The 14,694-nt window shown below is 42.6% G+C and overlaps 1 protein-coding gene across 1 annotated transcript in view; it reads right to left on the bottom strand.

Moving 5' to 3' along the window:
• LOC128577361 (transmembrane 9 superfamily member 2-like) overlaps window positions 1–14,694 on the bottom strand; it is a 143,264-nt gene that overhangs the window by 109,518 nt on the left and 19,052 nt on the right. The window contains exons 4-5 of the mRNA XM_053579573.1: window positions 11,465–11,535; window positions 11,098–11,182 (exon numbers count right to left, since the gene is read on the bottom strand). Of these exons, the coding sequence (XP_053435548.1) occupies window positions 11,098–11,182; window positions 11,465–11,535 (156 nt within the window). The remainder of the gene's footprint in view (window positions 1–11,097; window positions 11,183–11,464; window positions 11,536–14,694) is intronic.

Here is a 14,694-nt window from a genome sequence, read left to right as displayed (position 1 = left end):
CACCAGCCACATACACCAAGGCTGGTGGGTTCGAACCCAGCCCAGGCCAGCTAAACAACAATGGCAACTGTAACAAAAAAAAATAGCCGGGTGTTGTGGCAAGAGCCTGTAGTCCCAGCTACTTGGGAAGCTGAAGCAAGAGAATCGTTTAAGCCCAAGAGTTTGAGGTTGCTATGAGCTGTGACACACGGCACTCTACCAAGGGAAACATAGTGACACTCTATCTCAAAAAAAAAAAAAAGAAAAAATAAACAAATGCAAACCATTTAAAGACTTTAAAAATAAAGACCATATTTCCTGGGGTCTAAAACACCATTATTTTATGAACGCTAACAAAAACACTGCCAGTTAAGCTTTAACATGTCATCAACTAGAAGATACATCCTGGCATCATAAATTTTAAAATATGGAGAAATATGAGTCTTAGCATCAACACAATGTGGAATATAAACATCATAAACAAAATAGAATACAGTAGAACTGAGACCAAATGTCAGATCAGTTAAGTGTAAATGAGTTTTATTCACCTAGTAAGAGGGGAAAAAAATTAGACGATATCACAAAGTAAAACTCAACACTATGTTATATGCAAGAGACACATCTAAAACAAAGAGATTCTGAAAAATTAAAAATGGAAGGATGTGGGCGGTGCCTGTGGCCCAGTGGGTAGGGAGCCAGTCCCATATACCGAGGGTGGTGGGTTGAAACCCGGCCCTGGCCAAACTGCAACAAAATCATAGCTGGGCGTTGTGGCGGGCACCTGTAGTCCCAGCTACTCGGGAGGCTGAGGCAAGAGAATCGCCTAAGCCCAGGAGTTGGAGGCTGCTGTGAGCTGTGACTCCATAGCACTCTACTGAGGGCGATAAAGTGAGACTCTGTCTCTAAAAAAAAAAAAAAATTAAAATGGAAGGATAGGCAAAGTTACACCAGGCAAATGCATACAAAAAAAAAGGCAAGGTGGCTTGATTTAATCATTCCACAATGCACACATATATCAAAACATCATATTGGGCCAGGTGAGGTAGCTCATGCCTGTTGTCCCAGGGCTCTTGGAGGCCCAGACAGGTGGATTGCTTGAGCTCATGAGTTTGAGACCAGCCTGAGCAAGAACAAGACCCCATCTCTACTAAAAATAGAAAAGTTAGCCAGGCACTGTGGCAGGTGCCTGTAGTCTCAGCTACTCAGGAGGCTGAGGCAAGAGGATAGCTTGAGTCCAAGCGTTTGAGGTTGCTGTGAGCAATGACACCACAGCACTCTCCCCAGGGTGACAGAGTGAGACTCTGCCTCAGAAAAAAATCATGCTGTACACCATAAATGTAAATAATTTTTACCAGTTTAAAAAATTAAAATTAAATTAAAATAAATTTTAAAGGCTGGGCACGCTGGCTCATGCCTCTAATCCTAGCACTCTGCGAGGCCGAGGCGGATGGATTGCCTGAGCTCACAGGTTCGAAACCAGCCTGAGCAAGTGCGAGACTCTGTCTCTAAAAATAGCTAGGCGTTGTTGTGGATGCTTATAGTCCCAGCTACTTGGGAGGCTGAGACTAGAGACTCGCTTAAGCCCAAGATTTTGAGGTTGCTGTGAACTGTGACTCCACGGCACTCTATTGAGGGGGAAAAAGTGAGACTGTCTCAAAAAATATTTTTTTTAATTAAAGTAAGGGATTTGGACTTCCTCCTTCAGACATGATAGAATAACAAGAGACCAGATTTACCCTCCCACCTTAAACTAGAAAAAAAAAAAAATGAGTAGGGCGGCGCCTGTGGCTCAGTGCATAGGGCGCCGGCCCCATATGCCGAGGGTGGCGGGTTCAAACCCAGCCCGGCCAAACTGCAACAAAAAAACAGCCGGGCGTTGTGGCAGGCGCCTGTAGTCCCAGCTGCTCGGGAGGCTGAGGCAAGAGAATCGCGTAAGCCCAAGAGTTAGAGGTTCCTGTGAGCCGTGTGACGCCACAGCACTCTACCCCAGGGCGGTACAGTGAGACTCTGTCTCTACAAAAAAAAAAAAAAAAAATGAGTAAAATAGGCTGGGCATGGTGGCTCAGGCCTATAATCCCGGCACACTAGAGGCCAAGGCGAATGGAATGCCTGCACTCACAAGTTGGAGACCAACCTGAGCAAGAGCGAGACCCTGTCTCTAAAAAAAAAAAAAATAGCCCAGGCACTGTGGCAGGCAGCTGTAGTCCCAGCTACCTGGGAGGCTGAGGCAAGAGAATCACTTGAACCCAAAAAGTTTGAGGGTTGCTGTAAGCTAAGATGCCATGGCACTCTACCAAGGGTGACCAAATGAGACTCTGTCTCAAAAAAAAAAAAGACTAAAATAGATGAAACAACAGTTTATAGACAAAGGCTATAAGAGAATCACCACCTAGGGAAGGGGAACGAACAGGGTGAACGCTAGTGTTGCCTCGCACTTACTTTCCAGAGAGAATTTCCAGGCTTTGATGTACAGAAAGGACCCACAAGCTCCCAGAGTTGAGAAGACAAAGTTCAAAGTCCATGGAGGCAAAGGAGGCTAGAATTTGTGAGCCACAATACAAGAGAGAAGAAAGCTGCGCACAGAGAAATTTCTGGAGATATGTAGGGAGTTCTCCTTATGTTATCAGCATATGCATGTAAGGTGTTCCCATTATTAATATATTGCTTCTTATCTCCAAATTCATAGTTTTTGCCCTCCAAGAAAATAATTTGAGCCTTGTAGTTTACAAATTGGCCCTAAATAAGGTTCGTCAGTAGAGGGCGCTAGATGGACATAACAAGGGAAAAATATTGTTTCCTGGTTAATGCATGGGTGCTGGCTCACTCCACAGGCTTCAGTTTCCCCAGTTAGCTGCAACCTCTAATGAAGTAATGGCTCTGGGTGTCACAACAATAGACATGAAAAGACAATGCCTTGTGGCTCAGTCGGTAAGGCGCCGGCCCCATATACCGAGGGTGGCGGGTTCAAACCCGGCCCCGGCCAAATTGCAACCAAAAAATAGCCGGGCGTTGTGGCGGGCGCCTGTGGTCCCAGCTACTCGGGAGGCTGAGGCAAGAGAATCACTTAAGCCCAGGAATTGGAGGTTGCTGTGAGCTGTGTGAGGCCACGGCACTCTACCGAGGGCCATAAAGTGAGACTCTGTCTCTAAAAAAAAAAAAAAGAAAGAAAGAAAAGACAATGCCTTACATGGAAAGAACACACCATACCTTACCTTGTCAAAGAAACCAAATCTAAATACAATCAAGCCACTGGCTCCAGCTGCCAATTTGCAGGAAACCGGACATAAGAACATACACAGTGGATTCGACTAAATGATACAGGGCTGGACAGATGGATAGACATGTGATAAATCAAATACAGCAAAATGCTAATTATAGAAACCAGGTGGTGGGTGGATGAGTGTCCAATATAAGTGTTTCAACTTTGCTGTGTGTTTGAAAATGCTCAGAATAGGGCGGCGCCTGTGGCTCAGTGGGTAGGGCACCAGCCCCATACATGGAGGGTGGCGGGTTCAAACCCGGCCCCGGCTAAACTGCAACAAATAGACGGGCATTGTGGCGGTCGCCTGTACTCCCAGCTACCCAGCTACTCGGGAGGCTGAGGCAAGAGAATTGCCTAAGCCCAGGAGTTGGAGATTGCTGTGAGCTGTGACACTACCGCACTCTACCAAGGGCGATAAAATAAGACTCTGTCTCTAAAAACAAAAACAAACAAACAAAAAAAAAAAGCTCAGAATAAAATGTTAACAAAAGACATATAAAAATGGCCAAGTCTAAACTATAGTGTCTAAGGAAGATACTTGGTTTATAAAACTATAAAAGAAACTCAAGTGACTGGTATAAATGTTTGGTTTCTTTGACAAGATAAGGTGTGCTGTGTTCTTTCAGGAATACACTGGCCATTTGCATTTATTTTTCACAAAACAAATTGCAGACTTTGCTCATTTTTCTATTGGAGTGTTTGCCTTTTTCTGAGTGGTTTGCATGAGGGCTCTGTGGATCAAAGAAATCAACCTGTTTTCACCTATATTGTCAATAGTCTTTTTCATTTGTTTTGTTTTGTTTTGTTTGAGACAGAATCTCATTCTGTCACCCTGGAGTAGAGTGTTGTGGTGTCATACCTCACAGCAACCTCAAAGTCTTGGGTTCAAGCAATCCTCATGCCTCAGCCTCTCCTGAAGAGCTGGGACTACAGATGCCTGACACAGTGCCTAGATAGTTTTTCTATTCTTAGTAGAGACAGGGATCTCGCTTGTGTTCAGGCTGGTCTCCAACTCCTGAGCTCAAGGGATCCACCTGCCTTGGCCTCCCAGAGTGCTGGGATTACAGGCATGAGCCACCTCACTCAGCCCTACAAATAGTTTTTCTTGGTATATCAACTGCATAATTTCATTGCTATTTATTTTATGTGCTATATAAAGGTTTTTAATTTTTCTTTTGAATTTTACATAGGCCATGTCATCAATCATTTTCTTTCTTTCTTTCTTTTTTTTTTTTTTTTTGAGACAGTCTTACTTTGTCACCCTTGGTAGAGTGCTGTGGCATCATAGCTCCTCATGTGGCATCATATCAACCTCAAACTCCTGGGCTCAAGGGATGCTCTTGCCTCAGCCTCCCGAGTAGCTGGGACTACAGGCACCCACCACAATGCCCAGCTATTTTTAGAGATGGGGGTCTCACTCTTGCTCAGGCTGGTCTCGAACTCATGAGATCAAGCAACCTGCCCGTCTCAGCCTCCCAGAGTGCTGGAATTACAGGTGTGAGCCACCAATCAGCATCAATCATTTTCTTTATGGTTTTGGAGCTCATACAGTATCTTGCTTCCTTATACCATGTTTTCTCTTTTCCTAATGTTTGAAGCTTTAATCCACTTGAAGGTCATTTGGGTAGAAGAATGGAGGCAGAGACTTAGCTCACGTTTTTCTGTCTTGCAACAAGTATTTGTCCCAGCATCATTTATTGAATTGTGCCTCCTAATCTGAATTGCCACCTTTACGATAAACTCCAATTTCCATAAACATTCAGGTCTCTTTCTGGACTATATTCTAAACTACTGTTCTGTGCTACTATTCATTTTTGTGGTATTGTTCAAAGAAATTATCAAAACTTCACTTTCAAAAGTAACAAAACAGGAGTTTTTTACTTTTAAATTATGATTGGCTTTGATTAAAATTATCATAGGTTTTGATTAAAATCAAACCATGGTGGCAATGGTTGTACAACAATGTAAATGTGCTTAAAGAATTTAAAAACAGGCTCGGTGCCCATAGCACAGTGGTTATGGCACCAGCCACATACAAGGAGGGTGGCACGTTCGAACCCAGCCCTGGCCATCTAATCAACAATAACTGCAACAAAAAATAGCCAGGCATTGTGGCGAGTGCCTATAGTCCCAGCTTGTCGGGAAGCTGAGGCAAGAGAATCTCTTAAGCCCAAGAGTTTGAGGTTGCTGTGAGCTGTGACACCACAGCACTCTACCAAGGGCGACATAGTGAGATTCTGTCTCAAATAAAAAAAAAAAAAAAGGAAAGAATTTAAAAGCAGAAAAACCCTATTTCTTAGACAACTATACTTGCCATTTTGATTCTCAGTATCTAACTGAGCAGTTCTAGAACATTTTAGTCTTAGAACCCTAATTCTTAAAAAATTATTAAGACTCTAAAGAGCTTTTGTTTATGTAGGTTTTATTGACTTACATTTACTGCATTAGACCTTAAAATGAGATTTTTTTTTTTTTTTGAGACAGAGTCTCATCTCACTCTGTGCTTTGGGTAGAGTGTTGTGGCATCATCATAGCTCACAGTAACCTCAAACTCTTGGGCTTGAGCAATTCCCTTGCCTCAGTCTCCTAAGTAGCTGGGACTATCGGTGCCCGGCTCTACAGCTAACTAATTTTTCTATTTTTAGTAGAGACAGGGTCTCACTCTTGCTGAGGCTATACTCAAACTCCTCAGCTCAAGCAATCCACCCACCTTGGCCTCTCAGACTGCTGGGATTACAGCCGTGAGCCATCACACTGGGCCCAAAATGAGACTTTTTTTTTTTTTTTTTTTTTTTTTTGAGACTGAGTCTCACTATGTTATCCTTGGTAGAGTGCCATGGCATCACAGCTCATAGCAATCACCAACTCTTGGGCTTAAGCGATTCTCTTGCCTCAGCCTCCCGAGTAGCTGGGACTACAGGCACCCACCACAAAAAAACGCCCGGCTTTTTGTTGTAGTTGTTATTGCTGTTTTAGCTGGCTGGGGCTAGGTTTGAACCCGCCACCCTCATTATATGGAGCTGGCGCCCTACCCATTGAACCACAGGTGCCGCCTCCAAAATGAGACTTTTTTTTTGGGGGGGGGCTGTTTTTGGCCGGGGCTGGGTTTGAACTTGCCACCTCTGGCATATGGGGCCAGCGCCCTACTCCTTTGAGCCACAGGTGCTGCCCCAAAATGAGACATTTTTAAAACACAAGAATTCAGAAGTGCAGATTCCATTAGCCCTAAGAGTGATGACATCATCACACTTCAGTAGCCTGGGAAATATTCCACTGGGCACTCATGAAAGAATGAATGAAGAAGGTAAGTAACAGCTTAGTACCATTTCAAAAATAGTTTTTACCTTGCAGACTCCCTGAAAAGTTCTCAAAGATTCCCAGACCGCACTTTGATAATAGCTGGTCTAATTATTACCAACAAAATTATCAATGACACTATAAACAACTTTTCTCAAACTTGCCTGGAGCTTTAAATTTGCAAAGAAAATTCCAAGTGTAGGGCGGCGCCTGTGGCTCAGCGGGTAGGGCGCCGGTCCCATATGCCGGAGGTGGTGGGTTCAAACCCAGCCCCGGCCAAATTAAAAAAAAAAAAAAAAAAGAAAATTCCAAGTGTAAGGGAGATCAGGGAGGAAGAGAAATAAATAATTTATTCTAAAATAAATATCTTAGGCCAGGCACTATGGCTCATGCTAGCACTTTGGGAGGCAGAGGTAGGTGGATTGCTCGTGCTCAGAAGTTTGAGACCAGTCTGAGCAAGAGCAAGACCCTGTCTCTATTAAAAATAGAAAAAAGTAGGCAGGCGCCTATAATCCCAGCTACTAGGGAAGCTGAAGCAAGAGGGTCACTTGAGCCCAAGAGACTGAGGTTGCTGTGAGTTATGATGATGCCACAGCACTTCTACCCAGGACAACAGGTTGAGACTCTTGTTAAGGAAGGGAGGGAGGGAGGGAGTAGGGAGGGAGGAAAAGAGAAAGAAAGAAAAGAAAAAGAAAGAAAGATGAAATAACAAAAGGCAACTACTAGTTTTATTTAAACTTTTACTTAATCTTGGTAATTTTAGATTGGCAACCTACAAATGTTGACAAAGTTATTGCTACTCTCTCCTATTAGTCCCTTTAAAGACCTGATTTGTTTTTTTTTTTTTTTTTGAGACAGGGTCTCACTTTGTCACTATGGCTCGAATGCAGTGGCATCATCATAACTCACTGCAACCTCAAACTCCTGGGCTCAATCAATCATCTTTCCTCAGCCTCCAAGTAGCTGGGACTACAGGTGCCTACCACATACCTGGATAATTTTTCTCTTTTTGGCAGGTATGGGCTCTGTCTTTGCTCTTGCCTAGGCTAATCTTGAACTCCTGACCTCAAGGGAGCCTCCCACCTTAGCCTTCCAGTGACCTCACGTGATCCTCCCACCTTGGCCTCCCCGACTGCTTGGATTAAAGGCATGACCCACTGCACCCAGCCCCAGACTTGATCTTGAAAGACTTAGTCTTTAAGTATTCCCAAAGAACCCACTTTATTTTTTTCTAACTTCTTTAATTGTATTTTTTTATTTCAAAATTTTAAGAGGGCATCCCAGGGGCAAGACATGAACAGACCCTTCTCCAAGAAGACAGACGAATGGCTAACAAACACGTAAAAAAATGCTCATCGTCCCTATCATCAGAGAAATGCAAATCGAAACCACCCTGAGATATCACCTAAGCCCAGTGAAAATAACCCACATCACAAAGTCTCAAAGCTGCAGATGCTGGCGTGGGTGTGGAGAGAAGGGAAAACTTTTACACTGCTGGTGGGACTGCAAACTAATACAACCTCTTTGGAAAGAAGTATGGAGACTCCTCAAAGAGCTAAATGTAGACCTTCCATTTGATCCCACGGTCCCATTGCTAGCTATCTACCCAAAAGAGAAAGCGTCATTTTACCATAAGAACATTTGCCCTGGAATGTTTGTGGCAATTCAATTTCAATCCCCAAGGCATGGTGTCAACCCAAGTGCTCATCAACACATGAATGGATTAATTAACTGTAGTGTATGTATATATGGGATGCAATTTGGCCATAGAAAAGGATGCAGACTTTGCATCTTTTATGTTAGCCTGGATGGAGCTGGAAGAGCATTCTTCTTGGTGGAGTATTACAAGAATGGAAAAGCAAGTATGCAATGCGCTCGATACTAATATTAATCAATAGATAAACAACTACACTCCCACAGGAGAGAAAAACACAATTGCTTTCAAGAGGACAGAGGGGGGAGGAGGTAAAAGGGAGAGGAAAGGAGGGAGGGGGATTGGTAAACTCTCACCTACTGGGCATAATGTAAGGGTATACAGCACACCTCCTGGGTGAAGGGCTCAACTATAATTTGAACTTTACCTAACAAATGCAAATAATGTAACCTAATAATTTGTATCCTCATATAATCTGAAATTTTTTTTAAAATTCAGGGGATATGATTGTTTTTGTTACATGGATATATTTTATAAAGCTTAAGTCAGTTCTTTTAGTGTGCCTATCACCTGAATACTGTTCACTGTGCCCAATAAGTACATTTTTTACCCCTCCCCTCCTTTCCCCCAGGACCCACTTTCATATATGATCTCAAACACAGACTATATTAATGAAAATTTCTCCCGTTCATTAACTCCTCTCTTCTGTCAGTTTACCCTTACTTTAAAAGAACTATCAAGAACTATCAAGTAACTATCAACTACTTTAAAAGAACAACTATCAAGTTGTTCGTGGCTTCTCCTACCACTTTCACTGTTTCCCACTGTTAGGAATACATACCACTGGAGATATAGGAGACAGTGTTAGGAAGTAGATAGAAAAACAATTTGTACTTTACTTTTTATATATTTACTTGAAATTATATGGATTAAAAAATATAAGTATATTGCGGCGGCACCTGTGGGTCAGTGGGTAGGGCACTAACCCCATATACCAAGGGTGGCAGGTTCAAACCCAGCTTCAGCCAAACGGCAACAAAAAATAGCCGGGCGTTGTGGCAGGTGCCTGTAATCCCAGCTACTCAGGAGGCTGAGGCAAGAGAATTGCCTAAGCCCAGGAGTTGGAAGTTGCTGTGAGCTGTGACGCCACGGTACTCTACCAAGGGCAATAAAGTGACACTCTTTCTCTAAAAAAAAAAAGAAAGAAAGAAAAGAAACACTTTCCTTTTGCTAAAACAAAAGAAAACAAGAGAGGCTGGCTCATGCCTATACTCATAGCACTCTGAGAGCCCCAGGTGGGTGGATCGCCTGAGCTCAGGAGTTCTATCCCAGTCTGAGCAAGAGTGAGACCCTGTCTCTACTAAAAATAGAAAAATTACCCAACCCAGGCACTGGGGCAGGCGCCTGTAGTCCCAGCTACTGAGAAGGCTGAGACAAGAGGATCACTTCAGCCCAAGACTCGGAGATTGCTGTGAGCTATGATGCCCAATGTACTCTACCGAGAACAACAAAGTGAAACTCTGTCTCAAAAAATGAATAAAATAAAATAAATTAAAATGAAATAAAAGTAACAAGAGTATTATCAGCTAGACAACCAAGATAGAAAACTGAGAGTTATCCTATATACTCCCTTACACTTTCCTCCACCCCTATCATTGATCACAGAGTTTCCACATATAAAACAGGTTAAAAGCAAGCTCTTCCATGCCCACTCAGCCTCTCCTTTAGCCTCCATGGCAAGCCCATGACATTTCTGCTACCCTAGGGCCCAACAGAAGAAGACAGTTGTTTTTTTTTTTTTTGAGACAGAGTGTTACTCTGTGAAGTGAGTAGAGTGCCCTGGCTCCATAGCTCACAGCAACCTCAAACTCTTGGGCTCCAGCAATCCTCTTGCCTCAGCCTTTCCAGTAGCTAGGACTTACAGATATCTGCCACAACACCCAGCTAGTTTTTCTATTTTTAGTAGATATAGGGTTTTGCTCTTGCTCAGGCTGGTCTGGAACTCCTGAACTCAAGCAATCTACCTGCCTCAGCCTCCTAGAGTGCTAGGATTACAGGCGTGAGCCACTACGCACATCCCAAACTCTTGATCACACTGATTTCTCTCCTAGAAATGCTCATCCTCCCATTTGCCTGACAAATACTATTTCTTTTTTTATTTTAGATTAATGTGAGGTTACAAACCATTAGGTTACAATGTTTGCGTTAGGTACACTCTCTGTTGTACTTGTGTCCAGGAGGTGTGCCATGTACTCTTCCATTGTGCCCATTAAGTGGGAGCACACCAATCCCCTTCCCTCTTCCCCTCCCCCCCCGAGTTTTTCTCTTCTGTGGGTGTGACAAACACTATTTCCATACCTCCATTATGTACTCCTTGCACCTTTGCACCTTAGTCTCCTACCATATGTATAATACTGTATTGATTCGTTTACATATCTATCTCCCTACTTTAATCTTCTAGAGGACAAAGACAATGTCTACTTGTCCTTGTACCCCCCAGCACCTAGCACAAAGCCTAGAAGATGATAAGCATGCCATTAATGTTTAATCAGACACGGTAACAGAAAAACAAAAAGTGAACTGTTAAGTAAAGCAACATTCCTATATTTTTTCTTTTTTTGAGACAAAGTCTCATTACATCGCCCTCAGTAGAGTTCCACAGCATCGCAGCTCACAAACTCTTGGGCTTAAGAATTCTCTTGTCTCAGCCTCCCAAGTAGCTGGGACTACAGGCTCCCACCACAATGTCCAGCTTTTTTGTTGTTGTTGTTGTAGGTTTCATTGTTGTTTAGCAGGCCTGGGCCAGGTTCAAACCCGCCAGCCCCAGTGTATGTGGCCGGAGCCACTGAGCTACAGGCGCTGAGCCAACATTCCTATATTGATATAGTAATTATTCAATACTTACATGGACAATGCAATCATGTTTTGATATGCCACTATTGGTAATAAAACATCCTATTGGAAATCCTGTTTTGCAGTACTTTCGTCCACTTTCCATATCACGACACCATGTTACTGGCATATTATCAATAATCCTAAGTATAAATATTTGAAAAATAAAAGATTTAACAAGCACTTCACATTTAAGTTCAAGTTTTTAATCAAACTCAAGTCACAAAAAATAGTATGCAATTTCTAATATGTACATACCTACTAAAAGTGCTTTTGAAAGGAATTGAAAAATTAAGTCATGTTCTTTCAGATGTCATTCCTACCAGTGATGCTGGTAATTTAGTTGTATTCCTTTCATCAAAAAAGCCAATTTGTTCCTTTCATCTTTATTTCCTGGATCATAAGATCTTACACAAACTTTTATACATGTTTCTGTTTTGTTAAAAAAAAACTGTTGAGAAAAAAATTTAAAAATATTAAGGGATTTGACTAAATTTTATAATTCAAATGTCACAATATATGCAAATTATCTTATAGGTAAAACTTTTCTTCAAAGACATCAGCATACCATTATTCTGTATATTATCTCCTCCAAATATTAATTCACAACTGAAACGATGACACTAGACACATGCACACACACAATGTTGTCAGCACTAAACAAAGGATTTACCTTCTTCAATATATAAATGAGCCAGGATATAAAATCCACTGTAAGGGTGGCGCCTGTGGTTCAAAGGAGTAGGGCGCCGGCCCCATATACTGGAGGTGGCGGGTTCAAACCCGGCCCCGGCCAAAAACTGCAAAAAAAAAAATCCACTGTATTTTCCTAAAAACTACCCTGATAGAAAATCTTTCACTTAAAAATGATAACAAAATTGGGCGGCACCTGTGGCTCAGTGAGTACGGCACCGGCCCCATATGCCAAGGGTGGCGGGTTCAAACCCAGCCCCGGCCAAACTGGAACAAAAAAATAGCTGGGCGTTGTGGCGGGTGCCTGTAGTCCCAGCTGCTTGGGAGGCTGAGGCAAGAGAATTGCCTAAGCCCAAGAGTTAGAGGTTGCTGTGAGCCATGTGACGCCACAGCACTCTACCCAAAAGCGGTAAAGTGAGACTCTGTCTCTGAAAAAAAAAAAATGATAACAAAATTGACTACAGTGATGGTTACACAACTCTGAATACATTTAAAAATATACCATTGAATTAGACACTTTAAGTGGGTGAATTATATGGCACATGATTTTTCTCTCAATAAAGCTGTTACAAAAAATTGTGTTAATAAAATATTCTATGCCTTTAATATGAAATCTTTTGTTTATAAGGTCTACCTATGGAGGATTCTCAAGGTAAAGTGCCAGTGTCATTAATCAGGAAATAATGTGGCTCAGCACCTGTAGCTCAGTGAGTAGGGTGCTAGCCACATACACGAAGGCTGGCAGATTCGAGCCCAGCCCAGGCCTGCTAAACAACAATGATGAGTACAACAAAAAAATAGCTGGGCATTGTGGCAGGTGCCTATAGTCCCAGCTACATGGGAGGCTGAGGCAAGAGAATCACTTAAGCCCAAGAGTTTGAGATTGCTGTGAGCTGTGATGCCATGGCACTTTACCGAGGGGGACATAGTAAGACTCTGTCTCAAAAGAAAAAAGAAAAAAAAAAAAAAGATCAGGAAATAATGAAAGAGAATAAAGAATGAAAAAAAGACACCTAATGGAAAAGTAATATTCATGACCCTGTCAGGAGGGCAGCTATTTTAGAAAATCGGTTCAGAATCCAGCAACCCCCTCCTCAGACTCCTGGAGAGCCTCAAGGCCACAGTTCCTGGAAACATCCTACCCAAATCCTGGCCAACACTAAGGATATGCCTATAATCCTGGCCCTAAGAGAAGAGCGCCAGTCAGTACTCCAGGCTCACTGCCCCATCTCAGCTATACTGATAAGGCTAATAAAAGCCTTTTATGACCATGTGAGAGCTGAGTTGACATCTGGTCAGTCCCCATATTTCTTTTCCCCTTTTAATATGTCTGTCTCTGTCTCTGGACCGGCCTCCTCTCCTTTCTTTTGGACCCTCAACCCAGTTCTATGTGAGAACCTCTCAACCTCATGGCCTAAAATCATGCAAATATTAACCAAAAACTCCGTATTGGCAGCTGAATCATAAAACACTGCCAAATTTCTTCAATCCAGCGGGCAGCATTTCTCTCTAACATGCCCTTTTCTGTTAGAATAATGGCATCCACAAAGGCATTGTGTGCAACTTTAATCAACAAGCTAATGCCAAACACACAATCAATGTAACAGACCAATAGGTAACTCCAAAATATACCCATACAACAATGCCTAGGTGAATTTTTACAAAGTTACAAAAGCAATTCAATGGGAAAAATACAATCTTTTCAACAAAGGGTATTGAAGCAATCAGACATCTATAGGCAAGAAAAATAATTAATATCAACTTTAACTTCATATCTTATATGAAAAAAACTCAAAATAGATCTCAGACTTAAATATATAAAGAAAAATTATATATATATACATATATATATATATATATATATATATTTTTTAGAAACAGAGTCTCACTTTATCACCCTTGGTAGAGTGCCATGAGGTCACAGCTCACAGCAACCTCAACCTCAACCAACTCCTGGGCTTTAGGCGATTCTCTTGCCTCAGCCTCCCGAGTAGCTGAGACCACAGGTGCCTGCCACAATGCCCGGCTATTTTTTTTGTTGTTGCAGTTTAGCTGGGGCCAGGTTCCAACCTGCCACTCTTGGTATATGGGGCCGGTGCCCTACCGACTGAGCCACAGGTGCTGCCCTATAAAACATTTTTTTATTGAGATAGAGTTTCACTCTGTTGACCTGGATAGAGTATCATGGCATCATAGCTCACAGCAACCTCAAACTCTTGGGTTTGAACAATCCTCTTGTCTCAGCTTCCAGAGTAGCTGGGATTACAGGTGCCTGGCACAATCCCTGGCTAGTTTGTAAAAACTTTAGAAGAGGGCGGCGCCTGTGGCTGAAGGAGTAGGGCGCCGGTCCCATATGATGGAGGTGGCAGGTTCAAACCTAGCCCCGGCCGAAAAAAAAAAAAAAAAAAAACTTTAGAAGAGGTGGCACCTATAGCTCAGTCGGCAGGGCGCCAGCCACATACACCAAGGGTGACGGGTTCAAACTCGGCCCAGGACAGCTGAAAAAATAGAAAAACTGAGGTAAGAGGATCGCTTGAGCCCAAGAGTTAGAGGTTGCTGTGAGCTATGACACCATGGCACTCTACCCAGGGTGACAGCTTGAGACTCTGCAAAAAAAAAAAAAACTTTAGAAGAAAGAGTGGAAAAACATTGGAGAGACCTAAGGCTATGCAAAGACGTGACACCAAAAATGCAATTCATAAAAGGAAAACTTAATAATTTAACCTCATCAAAATTTAAAACTTGCAGCTAGGCACCTTAGTTCAGTGGTTAGGGCGCTGGCCACATGCACCAGGGCTGGTGGGTTGGAACGCAGCCTGGGCCTGCTAAACAACAATGATAACTACAACAAAAAAAAATAGCCAGGGTGTTGTGCCAGGCACCTGTAATCTGTAATTCCAGCTACTTGGGAGGCTGA

The sequence above is a fragment of the Nycticebus coucang genome, chromosome X (assembly GCF_027406575.1).
Source record: "Nycticebus coucang isolate mNycCou1 chromosome X, mNycCou1.pri, whole genome shotgun sequence".
Taxonomy (NCBI): domain Eukaryota; kingdom Metazoa; phylum Chordata; class Mammalia; order Primates; family Lorisidae; genus Nycticebus; species Nycticebus coucang.
This window is presented reverse-complemented; position numbering and strand designations above follow the sequence as displayed.